Source organism: Hermetia illucens, chromosome 1 (assembly GCF_905115235.1).
Source record: "Hermetia illucens chromosome 1, iHerIll2.2.curated.20191125, whole genome shotgun sequence".
In the NCBI taxonomy this organism is placed as follows: domain Eukaryota; kingdom Metazoa; phylum Arthropoda; class Insecta; order Diptera; family Stratiomyidae; genus Hermetia; species Hermetia illucens.
This window is the reverse complement of record NC_051849.1, coordinates 174,338,016-174,354,436: the sequence shown is the minus strand read 5'-3', so window position 1 is coordinate 174,354,436 and position 16,421 is coordinate 174,338,016. Positions and strand designations below refer to the sequence as shown.

Genomic DNA, 16,421 nt, shown 5'->3' with positions numbered 1-16,421 from the left:
TGAGAAGGGGGATGATTTCTTTGACAAACTACAAGCAGTTTTAGAAGGGTCTCCCAAAGCCTGTCATCAAGAAACCGGCACTTTCGGCGGAAAATGAAGGCAAGTTGTAACTCCAGTGAGATCCACGCCGGATGCAGTTAGTGATGGTTTTCACTTTAGACTACACTTTAAACTGTAGCATGCTATCTACTGGCAGCAAGACTGGGCAAGTTACAGAACTGTCCTTATATATTGGTACATGGTCGTGGGTTAGTCATAATAAAATCTATGGTATTGGATCAGTAAAGGCGACTAGAATCCTCGAGACCGAGAGACCCCGTCCTGATGTCAAAATTGTTAGATGCAACCATGCTGAGAGAATTCTGCTCCCCGGACCTAGTTGCGGTCAACTTATGATACCAGGGTAATGGTAAGAGGAGAAACGTCATAGTTGCTGTTGTTTGTTGTGTAAAACAAAACCTTATTAAAATTGAACCCCAGTTTATCTGTCCAAAAAGGCTAAACCGATCCAAACGAACGATATGGTCGACATATAAGAACTATGAAATCCTACGCATACGATGAGTGACATAAATTTTAAAGGAGCTCCCCATACATGCAAAGAGGGAATGCAGAATTTTTTTTTCACGTCGGATATCCACTGAAAATGACACAGGACTCATTTTCGAAAAAAATCAGGGTGATGCGTTTATATGAAATCTAGCCCCCAAAATATGTCCCATTCCGATATCTGCTCAAATAAACCTACTAATAGTATGCTACCAGTTTTTAGCATGTAAAACCCTCCTTAAGTTCATCCTACCAGCATAGAGGACATCATCGGGCTTGATACCGCCAATTTTTATAGAAATCCGGCTGTTACTATCAAAGTTATATCAATCCAAAGTTATCAATTTCACGCAAGTTTACCGCATCTTGCGCCATGTAAATAAGATGCTCACATCATAATTAACGAGAATAATTGATATTCGCGTGAAGTATTAAAGTCCCATCTATGAAGAACCTATTTCTCTCCAGAGCTTTTGTATAATAGTTTTGTGTGTCTGTTTTTTTTTTCAGCAATGGAATGTGGAAAGGTTCAAAACCTACTGCTGGCTCCTGCCATGCAGTTATGTGCAACTTCTACTCACTAAAACTCCTTCTCGTTCCATTCTACTCACGGAAATCTTATAAAGGATTATGCCGCGAGGCTGGATTAGCTTTTAACTGCGGATCGTTTTCGTCGTAGTTCTTCCTGTTTGAGTTGTTGATGAATAGCTTTCAGTTCCTTTACAACCTGGTGGTGGTACTCAGAGGTGGCGGCGAGGAAGATGGGGCGGCAACCCTATCGGCCAAACCAAAACCAAGTGGCCGAGGAGAACCTCCATAGTGGTGGCACCGGGAGACGCTGTAATCACTTTGGTTTGCCGGCCGTGATTCAGTACGCGAATGCTCCAAAGGCCTAATCAGGGCGATCAGACCCGAGTCTGCACGGGGACAATTCTGAAGTGGCAAATTGGTCACGAAACCTTACCAGGGGTATACTGGTACCATGGGAACCGGGAAAGCCCCTGGATTCACATACTTCGGGTGAACTCCTGTTGTATGTGAGGATAGCTCGGTTATTTGCGGTTGGCCCCCCTTAGTGGGAGTTTCATGGTGATTGTGGTTATGCTCAAGCGAGAAGAGACCTTCGGGCCTCGACGTGGTGTTGCATATCAACACGGGTGCCGTACTCCATAGTTCGGTAGAGATTTAGGTAATTCTTACATCCACCAGTATGAATGCTAAGCCATGCACTTGGTATAGACTGGTACCGTTGTTGCTTGTCTCAGCGGGGCTCTGATTGTGGTCACAAAATCAATCCGTGTCTTAAGAGGACCGTAGGATTAAGTCTCACGACAGGTACCTACGGTAAACACCAAGGACTTCACAACCTGGTGGTTGACGCCAGCATGAACGCCTCATAATTTTCGGGTGATAAGCGCCTGTCTGCGATCGCTTCTATTCTTGTTCGGTTCGCGGTAAACCTGGTGCAATCAAATATTATATGCTCCGCATTCTCGGTCACGTTACCACATCTTGGGCAGCATGGTGACTCGTCGTGACTAAATCGATATAAACAAGCACGACAACCTCCATGTCTACTTGAGAATTGCGTTAGCTCGTAGTTTAATTTCCCGTGGCTTCGTTCAAACCATCTCCGAATGTCCGGAATGATGCGGTATGTCCAACGACCACTTTGTGACCCGTCTCTTATCTTTTGCCACTCTGCGATTGATTTCCACCGTGTCCGTTGCCGTCAAAATACGTTAGACTTCTCAACTGCGTACGAGCTTCACTCGCCAAGATATCTATGGGGAGCATCCCTGCTAATACACATGCTGCTGATGTCCAATACGCACTGCATATCCGGAGTTCACTTAGCCGATACGCCATTCCCAGTTTTCTGCAGTTTACTTTGTTATCCAAGAACAGTTACCCACACTGGAGCATGGAGCTGACTATCCTAGAGATAGCAAAAGAGGTCGACTTTGTCTTGGCCCACCAATGTTCGGTAGTATCCTCAAGATCGTTGCAACGATGGAAGATGCTTTAGTTGTGACGCACTCATTGTGTCTTTTGGCGTGGTGGATGATTCTGTGGTAAAAAGAAAATTCAGAACATTACAATATGAATTCTAAAACAAAATTTACAATTGATTATTTCATTTGTTTTTTGCATATGCGGCGCGGGGATTTTCACGATCGCGTTGCGAAAACAACACTTTTGGATTGCATCGTGATAACACCGGAACAATTGTAATTCCAGAATGTCCATCGATCAACGGACTAACGACGGTATTCACATCCACTTTACATGGATCCGAAATGAACCTTTGGGCAAGGACAATATCCAGAATTGATACACCGGAGAGACGACGAGGTTAGTCCTTTCCTTTGGATTTTAGCACTTCTGCGGCAATTGATACATACGAGTTTATTAAGTTTATAGTACACAATTGTCCACAATGCCGAAGCCAAATCGCGAAAGATACCAGCATTGGTGTTGAACCAATGACCGCAACGTACCCTCCTGTCTCTGCCGATGTCCAAAAAGATTCCCTTTCAGATTCCCGACAGCAGTTTTATTGTGTATTCGGATCCTTTTACGAAATAAATTACTCCCAAATCCAAAGTATAGAAATTTATTTCCAACAATTTCTGGTCAAAATCGTTTCCTTTTCTCGTTTGTTGGCTGCTTCTTTGCTAGACATTGAAAGAACTCTCAATGAGAAACTCAACGAGCACACATCTTTGACAATCTCCTTTATCTGTCACCAGTTTTTGATCTTTTCACTATTTTTCTCTGAGACTCCCACTGTCTTCTTCTTAACGAAGGCCCTCGTAACGATTCACCGCACCAATTTCCCGCTGCCAATCCACAAGCCAAAAATAAAAAAACTTAGGCCTTCGACCTCTCGCCTCTTCCCCAACCCAGCACCACTTCGCTTGCCTCTACGTTGCCTTGAACTCTGTTCAATTCATGTTGCAGAACATGCGCATGCACCTGAGGATGCGGCAAATCATTCATAATGTGCAATCTACGGCGAACATTAGGGTAATTGCACATTATGAATGCATTATTTGAGCAAATTAATTCAGAAAGAGGCGAATGAGATTCCGCTCCCATCGCGAAGCCGCGGTCACAATCGGTTTTTTAGAAAATAGAGGGCAATGGAATTTTTATCTGTGTACACATAGAACTGTGATGCACTAATCGTTCCTCACACAGGGAAGCACAAAACGTCTAGGCTAGTTTCCTGTTTCCCGACTTGTGTATGCTCCGAAAATTGAAGTCACGTTCTGAAAGTTCCTGCACTATCACCATCTTATAGGGATGAAAATGAAGATCGTCACGAAGAATTCTTCTCACAGAACGATCGGATAGTCCAAGGACAGATGCGTGTTTGCGCGCAGAACGCCGTGGCGATCGCAACATTGACGCTGTTCTCAGGTGATCTAACGGGCCGAGGGACTCCAGTTCTTCCTTTTGTCGCACTTGCAGTTTGTCTGAATGTAGAGACCCATGTAACAATTGATTTGCGGTCTGGGACGGAAGCCAACGGGCTAAATTAAAGCTATTCCGAAATGCACGCTGTGTTGCAATAACCGAACATCCGCTTGAAAAGTAAACCTCAACGGCAAAGGCACGCTCCTCACTATTCCAACGCATGATGGCGACTGAACCGTGTCGGGACAAAACTTTACAGTATCCCCTCTTGAACGAGACCACTAGCGCTCCGCTATGACATCAACTAACTGAGTGGCGCGCATTTTAAAAAAGGAAGTTATGTTGCCGCACCCTGTACAATCCTTTGAACACTTCAAAGCGCTTGGCATGGACGGCATCTATCCAGCTATGCTAAAGAAGGGTGTAGAGAGCTTGGAGCTACCTCTAAGAAATATTTTTCCGAGGATGTTTTGTTCTGAGCGACGTGCCTACCTTTTGGCAGAAGGCTAAGTTATTCTTCATTCCGCAGCCTCGGAAAGATGATTTTTCAAATCCAAAGAACTTAAGATAAGTCAGCTTGATATAATTTTCTCTGAAATGCTTGGGGAGGTTGATTGAACGTTACCTTCGTGAGAACGCGCTAAGATCACACCAACAAAGTGAAAATAAACACGCTTGTCAGCGTGGAAAGTCCTGTGAGTTTGTTCTTCATTATTTGGTTTCAAAGATAGAATGTGCAACTCTGAAGGGTAAATACGCGATGGGGGTGTTCATAGACATTGAAGGTGCATTTGACCATGCGTCTTTTCAAAAGCTCATCATATAGCATTGTGTAGATGAAACGTTAATTAAGGCCTAACGCAGAGATTGCTGTGCGTTGAAGTGGAGGTTTATTGTTACCTACGGAAGCAAGTCCTCAAGGAGGTGTGCCTTTTCTGTGGAGTAGGTTGATGTCTATGGATTCGTCACATTGCAGTGCGTAGCATCATATCCACTAACAGAAATCCTACGATACCTAAATGAATCTGGGAAATTCCGTTGAACGAGGAATAGAGTACAATGGCCCACTGGGATCTGAGAGCTCAGAGACTTTGCCTCTCCTCCACCTCATACACACAGCTACCGTAAATTGCGGATACGGATTGTTTCTATTATACTAAGAGAAGCGACAGAATTGCTACTTTTACTTGAATGTGAATACTGTGGAATGCTTCTCATGGTCGGGGGAAAAAGGAGATGATCAAAAGATTGCGTAGAGAAACATCTACCTTAGAATAATAATAATAATCGTTGGCGCAAGTATTCATTTGAATCAAGGCCTTGAAGTGTGTTAGAGTACTATATTCAAGATGGTAACGGTACACTACAGGATTACGGCACCCTGTAGGAGGCAATGTGGTCGGCGTTGCGCTCGGCCTTGATTATTATCCTGATTTGGCTCAAGGTACTCATTCACAGTTGAATGGACTGGTAGCTGACATTAAGTCACGGTACAAATCCTACTGTCTCCAGTGAAATTCAAACTCCGACCTTCCGTACGGCAGCCTAGTGTTCTATCCACTGAGCTATCCTGATATATCTATCTCACAAACTGAACAGTTAAAATAATTCCGGAACACATTAAAGAGCTCTTGGGAAAGAATGGTTTGATTTGATTTTGTGCAAAAGCTTATTAAAATCGGTTTACTGTCCGTCTGTCTGTAATGCACACGCATTTTTCTCGGAAACAGTTAAAGCTATTGACACCAAATGTTGTGGGAGGGTCGGAACTGCATACAGTGAGTTACATCTTTCTACGTGAAATTTATTTTTTTATTTACTATTTATTTGATGGTGCCCCCCGTACATGCGAAATGGGGTGTACATTTTTTTCACCGAATATAGTCATGTAGGGTATCAAATAAAAGGTCGCGATTAGTGCTTCAGTTCTGACATTTAATGCAAAATTGCAGAGAGGGGGGATGGAAAAGGGCCACTGTTTTCTGGGGGCCATTCTCAGAACCTACCCAACCGAGGTAGCTGAAAATAATTACAAAGCTGCCACTTTATAGTGCCGAGGCTCCGAAACACCTTTCATACTGATATCAGTTCAAATAAAGTTAATAATAGTATATTACTATAATTTGTAATAATTGGCTGTAGTACCCCCCTAAGTCCATTCTAGAATCATGAAATTTTGCATTAATATAGGCTATGATGCTCATGCTATAATCCTACCAAGTTTGGTCGAAATCGCTTTCCCACCACACTTGGTTTTTTCTGATTTCGAGAAGGCTTTCGAGGGCGTCAACAAAAGTGTCTGAAGTGGCATTCCGTAGAAAATAAGAATTATTATTGTAAAATATGACGCGTTGAATCGAGGTGGAAATTTGAAAAAAATCGAAGACCAAAGCGGAGTCGGCCATGGTTGTATTCACCATTTCCTCAAGTTATCGTCGATTGGAAGACGCGAAAAGATTCAATAGGAATATCGTCTTTGCCCAAACACATCTACTATGTTTATGATACTGGCCTGGCACCAAGCCACGGAACTAGCCAAAAGGGTTTGGATTTAAAGATGGAGGGAAGCAGAGGTGAAATTATATGGTAATTAATGCCTATTAAGAGATTTGTACACCTCGTTATCCTAGGCTGATTGCTAAAAATAAGTGTAAGATCATGTAGGAAATTCAGCGTATGTCATATCGATGCGGTGAAGACAATTTTTTTCCTCATAGCGGTAACCATAGCAAGTTTCTTGGCGCAAAAGAGAGCATTTGCGAAAAATCTTACTTTATTAAAAGAATCTCCTTTCCATTTTCTTTGTCCGTTGCTTGCGGAACCCTCATTTCACCATGAGTTGAAATTATATCAAGCTCACATTTATTTCCATAAATAATAAAAATTCTCTTTTTACGGATGCTGCAAACCTAATGACAACATTTTAACCTCCGACTGAATTTTCGAGTGGAACATTTAATTAATGGCGGGTAAGCACGGAGATAGAAGCAAGAATGGGTTTGCCAGTCGATCAGGTCAGTAGTTTGTGTATATCTTCCTATTCCTAGAAGCTGATCTCAAAAGCGGGATGATGAAACTGGAGGAACTACTACTCATCTCCTTCTACAGGAGTGACAACAGCGGAAGGCACGCGAAAATCAGACACAGCGCACTCCCCGCTGAGAACACTGTACGCGGAAAATGGATCGCATACAGGCCACAGCAAAGCGAATTGGGGAAAACCGGAAAGATGAAAACTGACCTAAAAGAGACTTTATCCAAGGAGTTTCCGTGAATGTTCAGAGGTAACCAACGCCCGGATAGGTATCATCATCATCATAATCAATGGCGCAACAACCGCTATCCGGTCTAGGTCTGTCTTAATAAGAAACTCCAGACATCCCGAGTTTGCGCCGGTCGGCCTCAAAGTTGTAGTCGCTTTATTTTTTCCGTTTGACCAGTGCGGTTTGATGTTGTTGGGTGGTTGGTTTTCGGTGCTGACGTTGCCGCCATATATTGTCTATTGTCTTGCCTTCATTGATGTGCAGCCCAAGATCTCGCGCCGAACGCCACCTGCTCGATCTGGATGAAGGCAGTTTGTACATCTCTGGTCGTTTTCCCATGATGTTGGTATCGTTAGCATAGGTCAGTAATTGGGTGGACTTAAAGAGGATCGTACCCCTCGTATTTACCTCAGCATCACGGATCACTTTGTGCAGGGCCAGGTTAGTGTGGACGCATGATAGGACATCCCTTTGTCGTAGACGGTTGTTGATGTCGAATGGTCTTGAGAGTGATCTTGCTGCTTTTATCTGGCCTCGCACATTGGTCAGGGTCAGTACTCAGCAACGTGAGAATTATGTTGCTCATAATTGCTGCACTGTGTGATATCTCCCTTTTTCTGTATGAGAAAGATAATGCTTCTTTGCCAGTCGGCAGGCATTGATTCGCTGTCCCACACCTTGAGCACAAGTTGATGAACAACGGGGTGTAATTGATCGCCTCCAAATTTAACCAATTCGGCTGTAATTCTATCGGCTCGTGGCGACTAATGATTTTGAACCCGATGAATTGCACGGACTGTTGCTTCTATACTTGGTGGTGGCATTATTTATCTGTCGTCTTCAGTTGGCAGGACCTCCACCTCGTCGATATTTTTGTTGTTCAGTAGTTCATCAAAGTACTCAACCCATCGCTCCAATATGCCCATTCTATTGGAAATCAGATTTCCCTCTTTGTCTCGGCAGGATGAGCATCGAGGTGTACAAGGCTTCATTCTGCTGACTTGTTGGTAAAACTTCCGCACCTGGAGCGGTTGCGCCCTGCACTTTTCGAGTTCACAGACCTGTTGGTTCTCTCAGGCTTGCTTTTCTCGTCTGTGAAGTCGCTTCTCTGCTCCACGGAGTGTTCGTGATAAGTCTCCGCGTGAGTTAAATTTGGTGATTCAAACTTTAACAAAAATAAAAATTGTTTAAAGTTCCTTCCGCGGAACACTCGATTATTTTAATTTAATGAACTTCACTTTATTAAGATAGATCACGTATTACAAATAGTCGCGGAATTAACGAACTAGAGTTAACTTAACTTAACTCACTGAGACTAGTTCTGATATAACTCAGGCTAATACTCTCTCTGTCTATGTAAATTAGAACTGAACTCCTAATTTAGAACTTAGAACTTAGACTTCTAACTTATGTAGACTTTATACTGCCATTGGACTACTATTTCTCTACTATTTATGTGATTTGGGACAAAGGATGCAAAATTCTGATATTGCACTGTTAACGGATTAATTCTAGGGAATATCGGAAGTATTTGATTGCCATGTACACGGCTAATAGCTCACAATTAGGTGCTGCAGTTCTATTGGGCTGTATTCAATCTCTTGGAAAAGAAGCTCAACGGCTGCCAGATTTGGTTTACCTCTTGGTAAAGGGCAGCACCTACTGCGATGTCTGAAACATCAACGGATACGGCTAGGGATGCATTTGATTGAGGGAATGTCAGGAGTGCAGGGTCCGCCAGCTGTCGTTTTGCTAAATCAAATGCCTGGACGGCTTCTGTAAACCACCCAAGCCTTTGCTCTTGGGTCTAGACAAGTGGGCGTTGGGGATCCTTTGATAGTATGGAGCATTGGGTAAGTAACGACGATAGAAGTTTAACATGCCCGAACACCTTCGCAGATAATCGACCGTTTTAACTTTATCTGGATCCTAGTGGAATCCCTCAGGGGAAATCGTGTGGCCTAACAATTTCACCTGCTGTTGAAGGAATTTGCATTTTTCAACATTGAGTACAAGACCGGCCTCAAGGAGACGCTAAGAAATGTACTCGAGATGTTCCAAATGTTCAGACTTAGAGGAAGAACCGACTAAAACATCATCTAGGTACACGAAACAAAAGTCAATAGTGTGAAGAGTCCGAAGGGTGTGTATATTGCAGTTTTCAGAATGTCCTCTAAAGCTACAGGGATTAGATGGTGCGCCTTGGCAAAGTGCAAGGTCGTGAAAACACGGCAGTTACCGAACTTGTGTGCAAAGTCATGGAATGGTCTGAGCATTCAGATGTCTGTAATCGCCACATGCCTCCTTTCACCGTTTGGCTTTGGGGCCATGTGTAGTGAAGAAAACTAGCAGCTATTTGATGGTCTGCGAATACACTATTTTAAAAGTGTATCAAATTTTTCTTAGCAACTGCGCGCCTTTGGGGTTGTAGTGGACGAAAATAGCGGGCCCGTAGTGGTGCTACACGTCATGCTTAGCTGGCTGCGAGAGACTACTTTCGGTAGTAGTTTTACTGTGTTTTTGAAGGAGCTCGCGAATGCGAGGTTCGACTACTTCTTTGAAACTAATAGAAAGAGTGACAGTTAAGCAATTGGCAAGTTTTCCTGAAAACCTGAGGGAGATTATGGGGTCTATAAGACACCTGTTAAGCAGATTTACCAGCAGTCTATAGTGGCCTCGGAAGTCTGCCCCTAATATGGGACTGCTATTGTCCACTATAACACAACACCATGAAAATGTTCGTCGAAGTCCCAAACTTACGCCCATTTACCTGTAGCCGTAAGTATGTATGGTTGAAGGTTTGAGTTGCTGCGGGATCAATTTATGACCGAGACGTCAGCGCCTATGTTGATTAGGTAATGGCGCTTGTTCAAAGGATTGTAGATGGTAAAGTGGCGTGGAGCCGCCACTGGAGCTCCCAACGAGTTTGGTTTTTGATGCGGTGAACGTATACGGGCTGGTACACTGCTTTGCCTTGTCGGCAAAAATGCGGTGGTACCAGCAAACTACAGGACTCGTCGAGGTCCCCGACGCACGACTACCCGATCGCCTAATTCGGTTGGCGGATCGCAAACGAGTTCGGGACCTAGCTCCCAAACAGAAAGCTCCAATTGTTGCCGTTAGATTAGAGACGGAAACCGCGAGGTGGTCACCGTCTGCTGAAGCTCGGTAATTTGGCCCGTGGCCTCCCGTAACATTTCACTAACTACACCCGTGGATTTTGCCAGTTGTGTTCGCTACCACCTCAAAGGGCCCGAAGTCCAGACCAGGATGGTGCTAGGTGCTCTCCGGGAGTTGCTATAACCACAGCGACTTCAGAAACTCTACCCGTCCCTGTCCAACTGCTTCATCTCACGCAGCAGATGAGCTCCGTTAGCAAGTGACTGTTGACTCAATCCTACCAAGCCTTCGGGTTACGTCGCCAAAACGGTGTCACCCGAACCGCAACTGGGGCCAAGGGGGTGCGGAGGTTCCCATAGCGTTGTTGTCGTATGATATTGGGCGAGTTTAACTTGAATTTAGGAGAAAAAAAACAGAATCCTTCGAGTCTCCCAACGAGCGGAAAACGTGGCCGGAGCGGAAAGTCCAACCGCACCTTGAGCGAAGCAGAACTTGAATCTGCGTCGGGTTAGCTGATGCTGCACTTTTAAATGCGAAAGGCGATGAATTTGGTGCTGGGGCACTACCACAGAATTTTCTGCCGCTGATCTAAATAGGCCGTTGCGACGTTCAATTCAGTTTCAAAAGTTACTTTTTCAATTAAATCAATTCAATTCTAAGTCAAAAACAAGTTGGGAAATCGAAAGCTCGACGACTCAGGTATGAAAGGTTTTGTGTATTTCTTTTATAAAGACATTTGAGTGTGCATTTGGCCCATTAGTATGTAGCACGTAATATATGAGTAATAGTGTGATTTCCACCAAAGTAATAGTGCGACTTCCACCAAAGTCGGTAGGATCACGTTCTATATTATATCCTATTTCATAGTTCCCATCTGTCTACCAAAGTTCGTTCGGATCGGTTTAGGCGTTCTGGAGAAAACTGCGTGTGGCAGACAGACAGACAGACAGTGAATCGATTTTATAAGGTTTTGTTTTAACCATAAAAAGACCTTAAAAAGGCAATATTAACAATAACGACCGGCACGGTCGGCAGCTGGCTGTGGACTCTCTCGAGCTCGGTTTAAACGCCGGTCTCGTGGCTGTCATCCTGCTACCGACAAGTAAGCTAGCTGCTCAGACGGGTGTATTTCGAGTTTCGAGTTAGCAACTAATTAGGTTTCTTTAGCTTTTAAAGAGTTGCACAACTTGGCAGCGCTTTTGCTTCTCAAAAACAGTGTTATCGGTCTCGAGGTGCACAGTTACCCCTCCACTAATAATGGATGTTATGAATTTGTAGAGGGTTGATAAACAAGTAACCAGTCTTGTACCTACGGTATCCTGTACCGTGTCCTTCTTAGGGATAAGGTAGATAACCTCCGCAGCGAGAAAGGGTGGAAATTCTTCCGGCCGACTCATGATCTGATTTTTGTTGTGTGCCAACCGACCATGTATACTGGTGAATTTTTTGTACCAAAAGTGCTGCACTTGATCCAGAACTGGGAGCCTCCAGTTCTTTGAGCTGTTTATCGCTCATCGAACCGTCTTTTTGGTAGCATCCGCGAAATTCATATGACATAGCACTCACCAAGTGATTGTAGTTGCAACAATGACGTATCAGCACACAATCGAGATGCAATCCGGTTGTTAGCTTCAACTTAGTATTTTTCGAAGTGTAAATGGTCTTACGAGGGATATCGACGGCCGGGAGTCCGCTTGCTCACTCCCAAAAGCCGCCGGTATCGTGGTTCCGAGCCCCTGCACCGTAACTTTACCCCTTCTCAATTCGTCCATGTTGGTTTTATTTTCTGGGTGTCCTTCACATAGCCATTTTAGTCCACGCACCAGAGATGGGCAAATACTAGCCCATGCAGTCAGAAAAGAAAAGTGCATGAACACATATTTACATATTTATTATCAATAAGTATGCCCCTACCCTCCACCTGCGGTTGCGCCTGATGGGAGATCTGGCAACTCTTGACAGGCCATCTGTCCGCCTGTCCGTCTGTCCGTCTGCCCGTCTTTCCGTTTTTGAATATTAGTTGCTGTTTCCGCAAGAAGGGGTACTGTCCACCCGTAAGAGAGAAGCCTACATCGGCACTTTCGATTTTAATGCTATTCTCCGGTTCAATCTGCCTAGACCGGAAGAATTCTAAGGCGTAAGCGGTTATTATAGAATATTAAGGATAAAAGAGTTACCCGCCAGATTCCAGGCTTCGCAACGATTAATGTTCAACTACCATTCCAGGTCATTTATGTTGATGCTGAATTACCCAAATACAGCTGCATTCGCCATTCTAGGAACGGATATCAAATTAAAAACTCTTATAACTTCACATGGCAACCAACGGAAGTATCCAATCGTATTCACTATTGTGCAATTGTTTTCTTAAATAAGTGGTTTCTTGCGAAATAGTGGAAGCCATGTCGCTAAGCATTTACAGAAAAAAAGGAAACTTTCTGAGGTGACAGAAATTTCGAAATTTCTAGTGTGAGTTGCAAAGGGCCTTATCAATTGCCACGCCCACAACGGCATTTACCATTTATTTTAGAAGAAGACGTCAGTAGCTACTTAGTTGTTTTGTAAAACTCCATCGCATTACAGCAAGGCGAGGTCAACGCGAACCGTATCAATTTCACAAATGCCTGCAGAGTGGCAGTGATATTCGAGTTTACTAAGAAGCCCAATAGTAATTTGACAACATTATTAATTGCTCCAGCATTGCTCTCAACATATTATTCATCGCCATCGAATGTTCTTTTTTCTTTTCTTTCCTCCACAAATTCTCAGCAGTTACATATTATATAAATTGGTTCTATTGCCAGATAGAATGTTGATTTTTTGAGATAACAAGCGGCTGCTAGGTATAAAATGAAGCTTTTTTGAGCCATCGTTTAAAAGACTCTAGAAAAGCGAATCGAATCTGAGGAAAGTATACCGTCTTAATAAATAGCAATGGATTGTCTGTCGACAGTTTTGTGGCTAGTGATTGGATTCCTATCGGCCATTTTCTGGTTTTTTAAGAAGAGGTATGCATACTGGAAAGATCGTGGTGTTGAATATGTTCAGCCCACGATACCATTTGGAAATTTACCATTTCGGAGGAAAGTGCATATCAAAGAAATCATTGGCAATATTTATGATAAAAAAAGTGGAAAAAACCCCTTCCTTGGAGCGTTCTTCTTTGCGACGCCTGTCGTTGTGCCCACGGATTTAGATTTCATTAAAAGTGTTCTCATAAAAGACTTTAACAGTTTTCACGGGCGTGGAATTTACTTCAATCAGACAAACGATGCACTATCGGCAAATATGTTGTCCCTGGATGGAGAAAAGTGGAAATCTTTGCGAGCCAAACTATCACCAACATTCACTTCTGGGAGAATGAAATTCATGTTTCCGACAGTTGTCAAAGTTGCTGATCGATTCAATGCTAGTCTAGCTGATTTGTTAGAAGGAAGTGCGACATTGGAGATGAAGGACTTATTGGCACGATTTACAACTGATGTGATTGGAACCTGCGCCTTTGGTATCGAATGTAATAGCATGAAAACACCTAATTCCGAATTTCGTCGATACGGTTCAAGAGCCCTCGATGATCCCCCCAATTCTACGCTACTTCAACTACTCAGTTTTCAATATCCAAACATAGCAAAAAAGTACTTTCATATGAGAGTATTTAAAAAGGATGTGAGTGATTTCTTCATGAATACGGTACGTGAAACCATCGCCTATCGTGAAAAGAATAATGTGCGACGTAACGATTTTATGGACTTATTAATTCAGTTGAAAAATGGAGGCTCTCTAAAAGATGAGCATTCAAAAACGCTTGGAAAACTAACTATTGAAGAAGTTGCTGGCCAGGCTCTCTTATTTTTCCTAGCCGGTTTCGAGACGTCGTCTACTACAATGATGTTCGCTTTGTATGAACTGTCTTTGAATCCTGATATTCAGGAGAAGGGTCGTCAAGAAATAGAGGAGGTTCTGAATAAGCACGATGGGAAGATAACTTACGAAAGTATAAAAGAAATGGTTTACATAGACAAAATTATAAGCGGTAAGGTCCTTTATGTCCTAGCTTATTGATTTTAATTGATAATTTTTATGCATTTTCTATCAATTTTAGAAACTTTACGGAAATACCCGGCAGCACCGATTTTATTTCGCAATTGCACCCAGGACTTCAATGTTCCAAATTCTGATGTAATCATAGAAAAAGGCACACGCGTGGCAATTTCAGCTTACTCGATTCATCATGATCCCGAAATTTATGAAAATCCTGAAGTGTTTGATCCTGAACGATTTTCTCCAGAACAAGTTAAAAATCGGCATCCAGTAGCGTTCCTGGCCTTCGGTGATGGACCAAGAAATTGTGTTGGATTAAGATTCGGAAGAATGCAGTCACGTATTGGATTGGTTAGCCTCTTGAAAAATTATCGCTTCAAACCATGCGAAAAAACACCAACTTCATTCGAATATGTGGAAGCAAATCCCTTACTTTCAATCAAACAAGGAATGCATTTGCTTGTTGAGAAGGTCTAGATCGGAGAATGCTGAATTTCGTATAAAATTAAAACGTCGTTCGAAGATATATATGCTTGTAAAAAATAACTGTTCTTGCACTTCACACTTCGTACACAATTTTAAAGTTAGTTTACAAAAATAAATAAAATAGTTTTGTTTGCTTATCCAAGAACGCCGATTTATCCAATTATTTAGTCCATTTTTGTTATATTTTCCAAACCCTTTGCTTTTACAATATTTCCTTTAGCGGACAAATGCAATGTGGCAGCGCTTTGCTACCAGAGGAAGTATCCGTATATATATATACACTCCAGGGAAAGCCACTATTATTAAAAATAAATCTTTGCGTGAAATCTCTTAAGCCTACTGGTAGAATCTACTCGTTTTCAAACTTTCATTTTACATTTTTGTTTTGATTTTTTGAATGGAGAACTATTCAAGAATATGGTGAGAAAATTTGAGTGAATTGGAGTAAAACTAAGGAGGGCACGGCAGTTTAAGCAGCCACGTCGAAAAAAACTGCTTCTGCTCTTGCATAGGATTCGTTCAAACACACATATAGTGTTCTTCCCAAAATGTTTTGGATGGCAGCCTATCTGTACAGATCTGAGCAAAGATGCCCTGCTAGAGTGATGTGTTTGAGGTTGTACACAGAACAACAATGAGAGTTCGAATCGACTTATTTGTAAAGTATCAACAAAGCACTTGAGTGAAACCACTGTCATCGTTGAGGATGACAGGCGTAACATACTCGTATGTGGCAACCTGTGTTTGCAATGAAGATTCTTTGCTTTAACATATTTACCCTTATGTAAAGAATAAGAATCGGTAGTGGACCCCTATGAATGGACGTGATAAGTCGGGATGGGGTCGGGAACGGAAAAACAGATTATGAACCTAGTATCGATAGTTCAGTGTGAGCTAAGCCGATAAAACTCGTTTATAAACAGTTTATGTTAAATTCGAAGTTCGAAACTTCATATATATGCATATATTATGTGAAAGTATCCACTTTCGGGTGATATTGGTATTCATAGCCTTGAACTTGCAACGAAGCAACAACTTCGACCGATTATACCTCTGTTAGTAATGGTGCGATTTCCATCGAACTTGCTCTATATTATAGCCTACATCACACATCACATACACTTCGTGGTGTTACGATTAACTTAAAGAGCGTTTTGCAGCCAATTACTGAAAATTATAGTTATATACTATTATTAACTATGTTTGAACAGATAACGGTGTGGAAGGTATTTCGGAGCCCAGGCACTATATAGTGGCAGCCTGCTGACGTTTTTCAGATTTTTCAGGTGGCTAGTTTCTGAGAATGGGCCCGTTAAAGACATGATCAGTTTCGACCCCCCGCACTTCCCTTTCCAATAAATGCCAAAACTAAGACTGGTTTCGGAAAGCACTAATCGAGACATTTCATTTCATACCCCATATGACCATATTTGGTGAAAAAAAATTACACCCCTCTCTTGCAAGAAGGGGGCCTCCCCTTAAAATCGACGTAAAAGAATGTAACTCACTATATGCGTAAGTGTTCACATTTGCCATCTT

General features: G+C 42.6%; 1 protein-coding gene across 2 annotated transcripts; it reads left to right on the top strand.

Annotated features, from left to right (window-relative positions):
* Nucleotides 1-13,246: 13,246 nt before the first annotated feature.
* LOC119647124 (probable cytochrome P450 6a13) lies at nt 13,247-15,163 on the top strand. Of its 2 annotated transcripts, XM_038047911.1 has the most exons (3): nt 13,247-14,045; nt 14,118-14,388; nt 14,458-15,163. In XM_038047911.1, exons 1-3 carry the CDS (start codon nt 13,290-13,292, stop codon nt 14,871-14,873), a joined length of 1,443 nt encoding a protein of 480 aa, XP_037903839.1. In that variant the 5' UTR covers nt 13,247-13,289; the 3' UTR covers nt 14,874-15,163. The 2 variants fall into 2 exon arrangements, with proteins under 2 accessions (XP_037903839.1, XP_037903838.1); XM_038047910.1 differs by having other exon boundaries at nt 13,248-14,388; nt 14,458-15,161.
* The last annotated feature ends 1,258 nt before the right edge of the window (nt 15,164-16,421 follow it).

Excerpts from the sequence above, each read along its gene's own strand:
- LOC119647124 (XM_038047910.1), top strand. The coding sequence starts at position 13,290 with ATGGATTGTCTGTCGACAGTTTTGTGGCTAGTGATTGGATTCCTATCG. Across the intron at positions 14,389-14,457 it reads CATAGACAAAATTATAAGCG|AAACTTTACGGAAATACCCG; the intron begins GTAAGGTCCTTT and ends TATCAATTTTAG.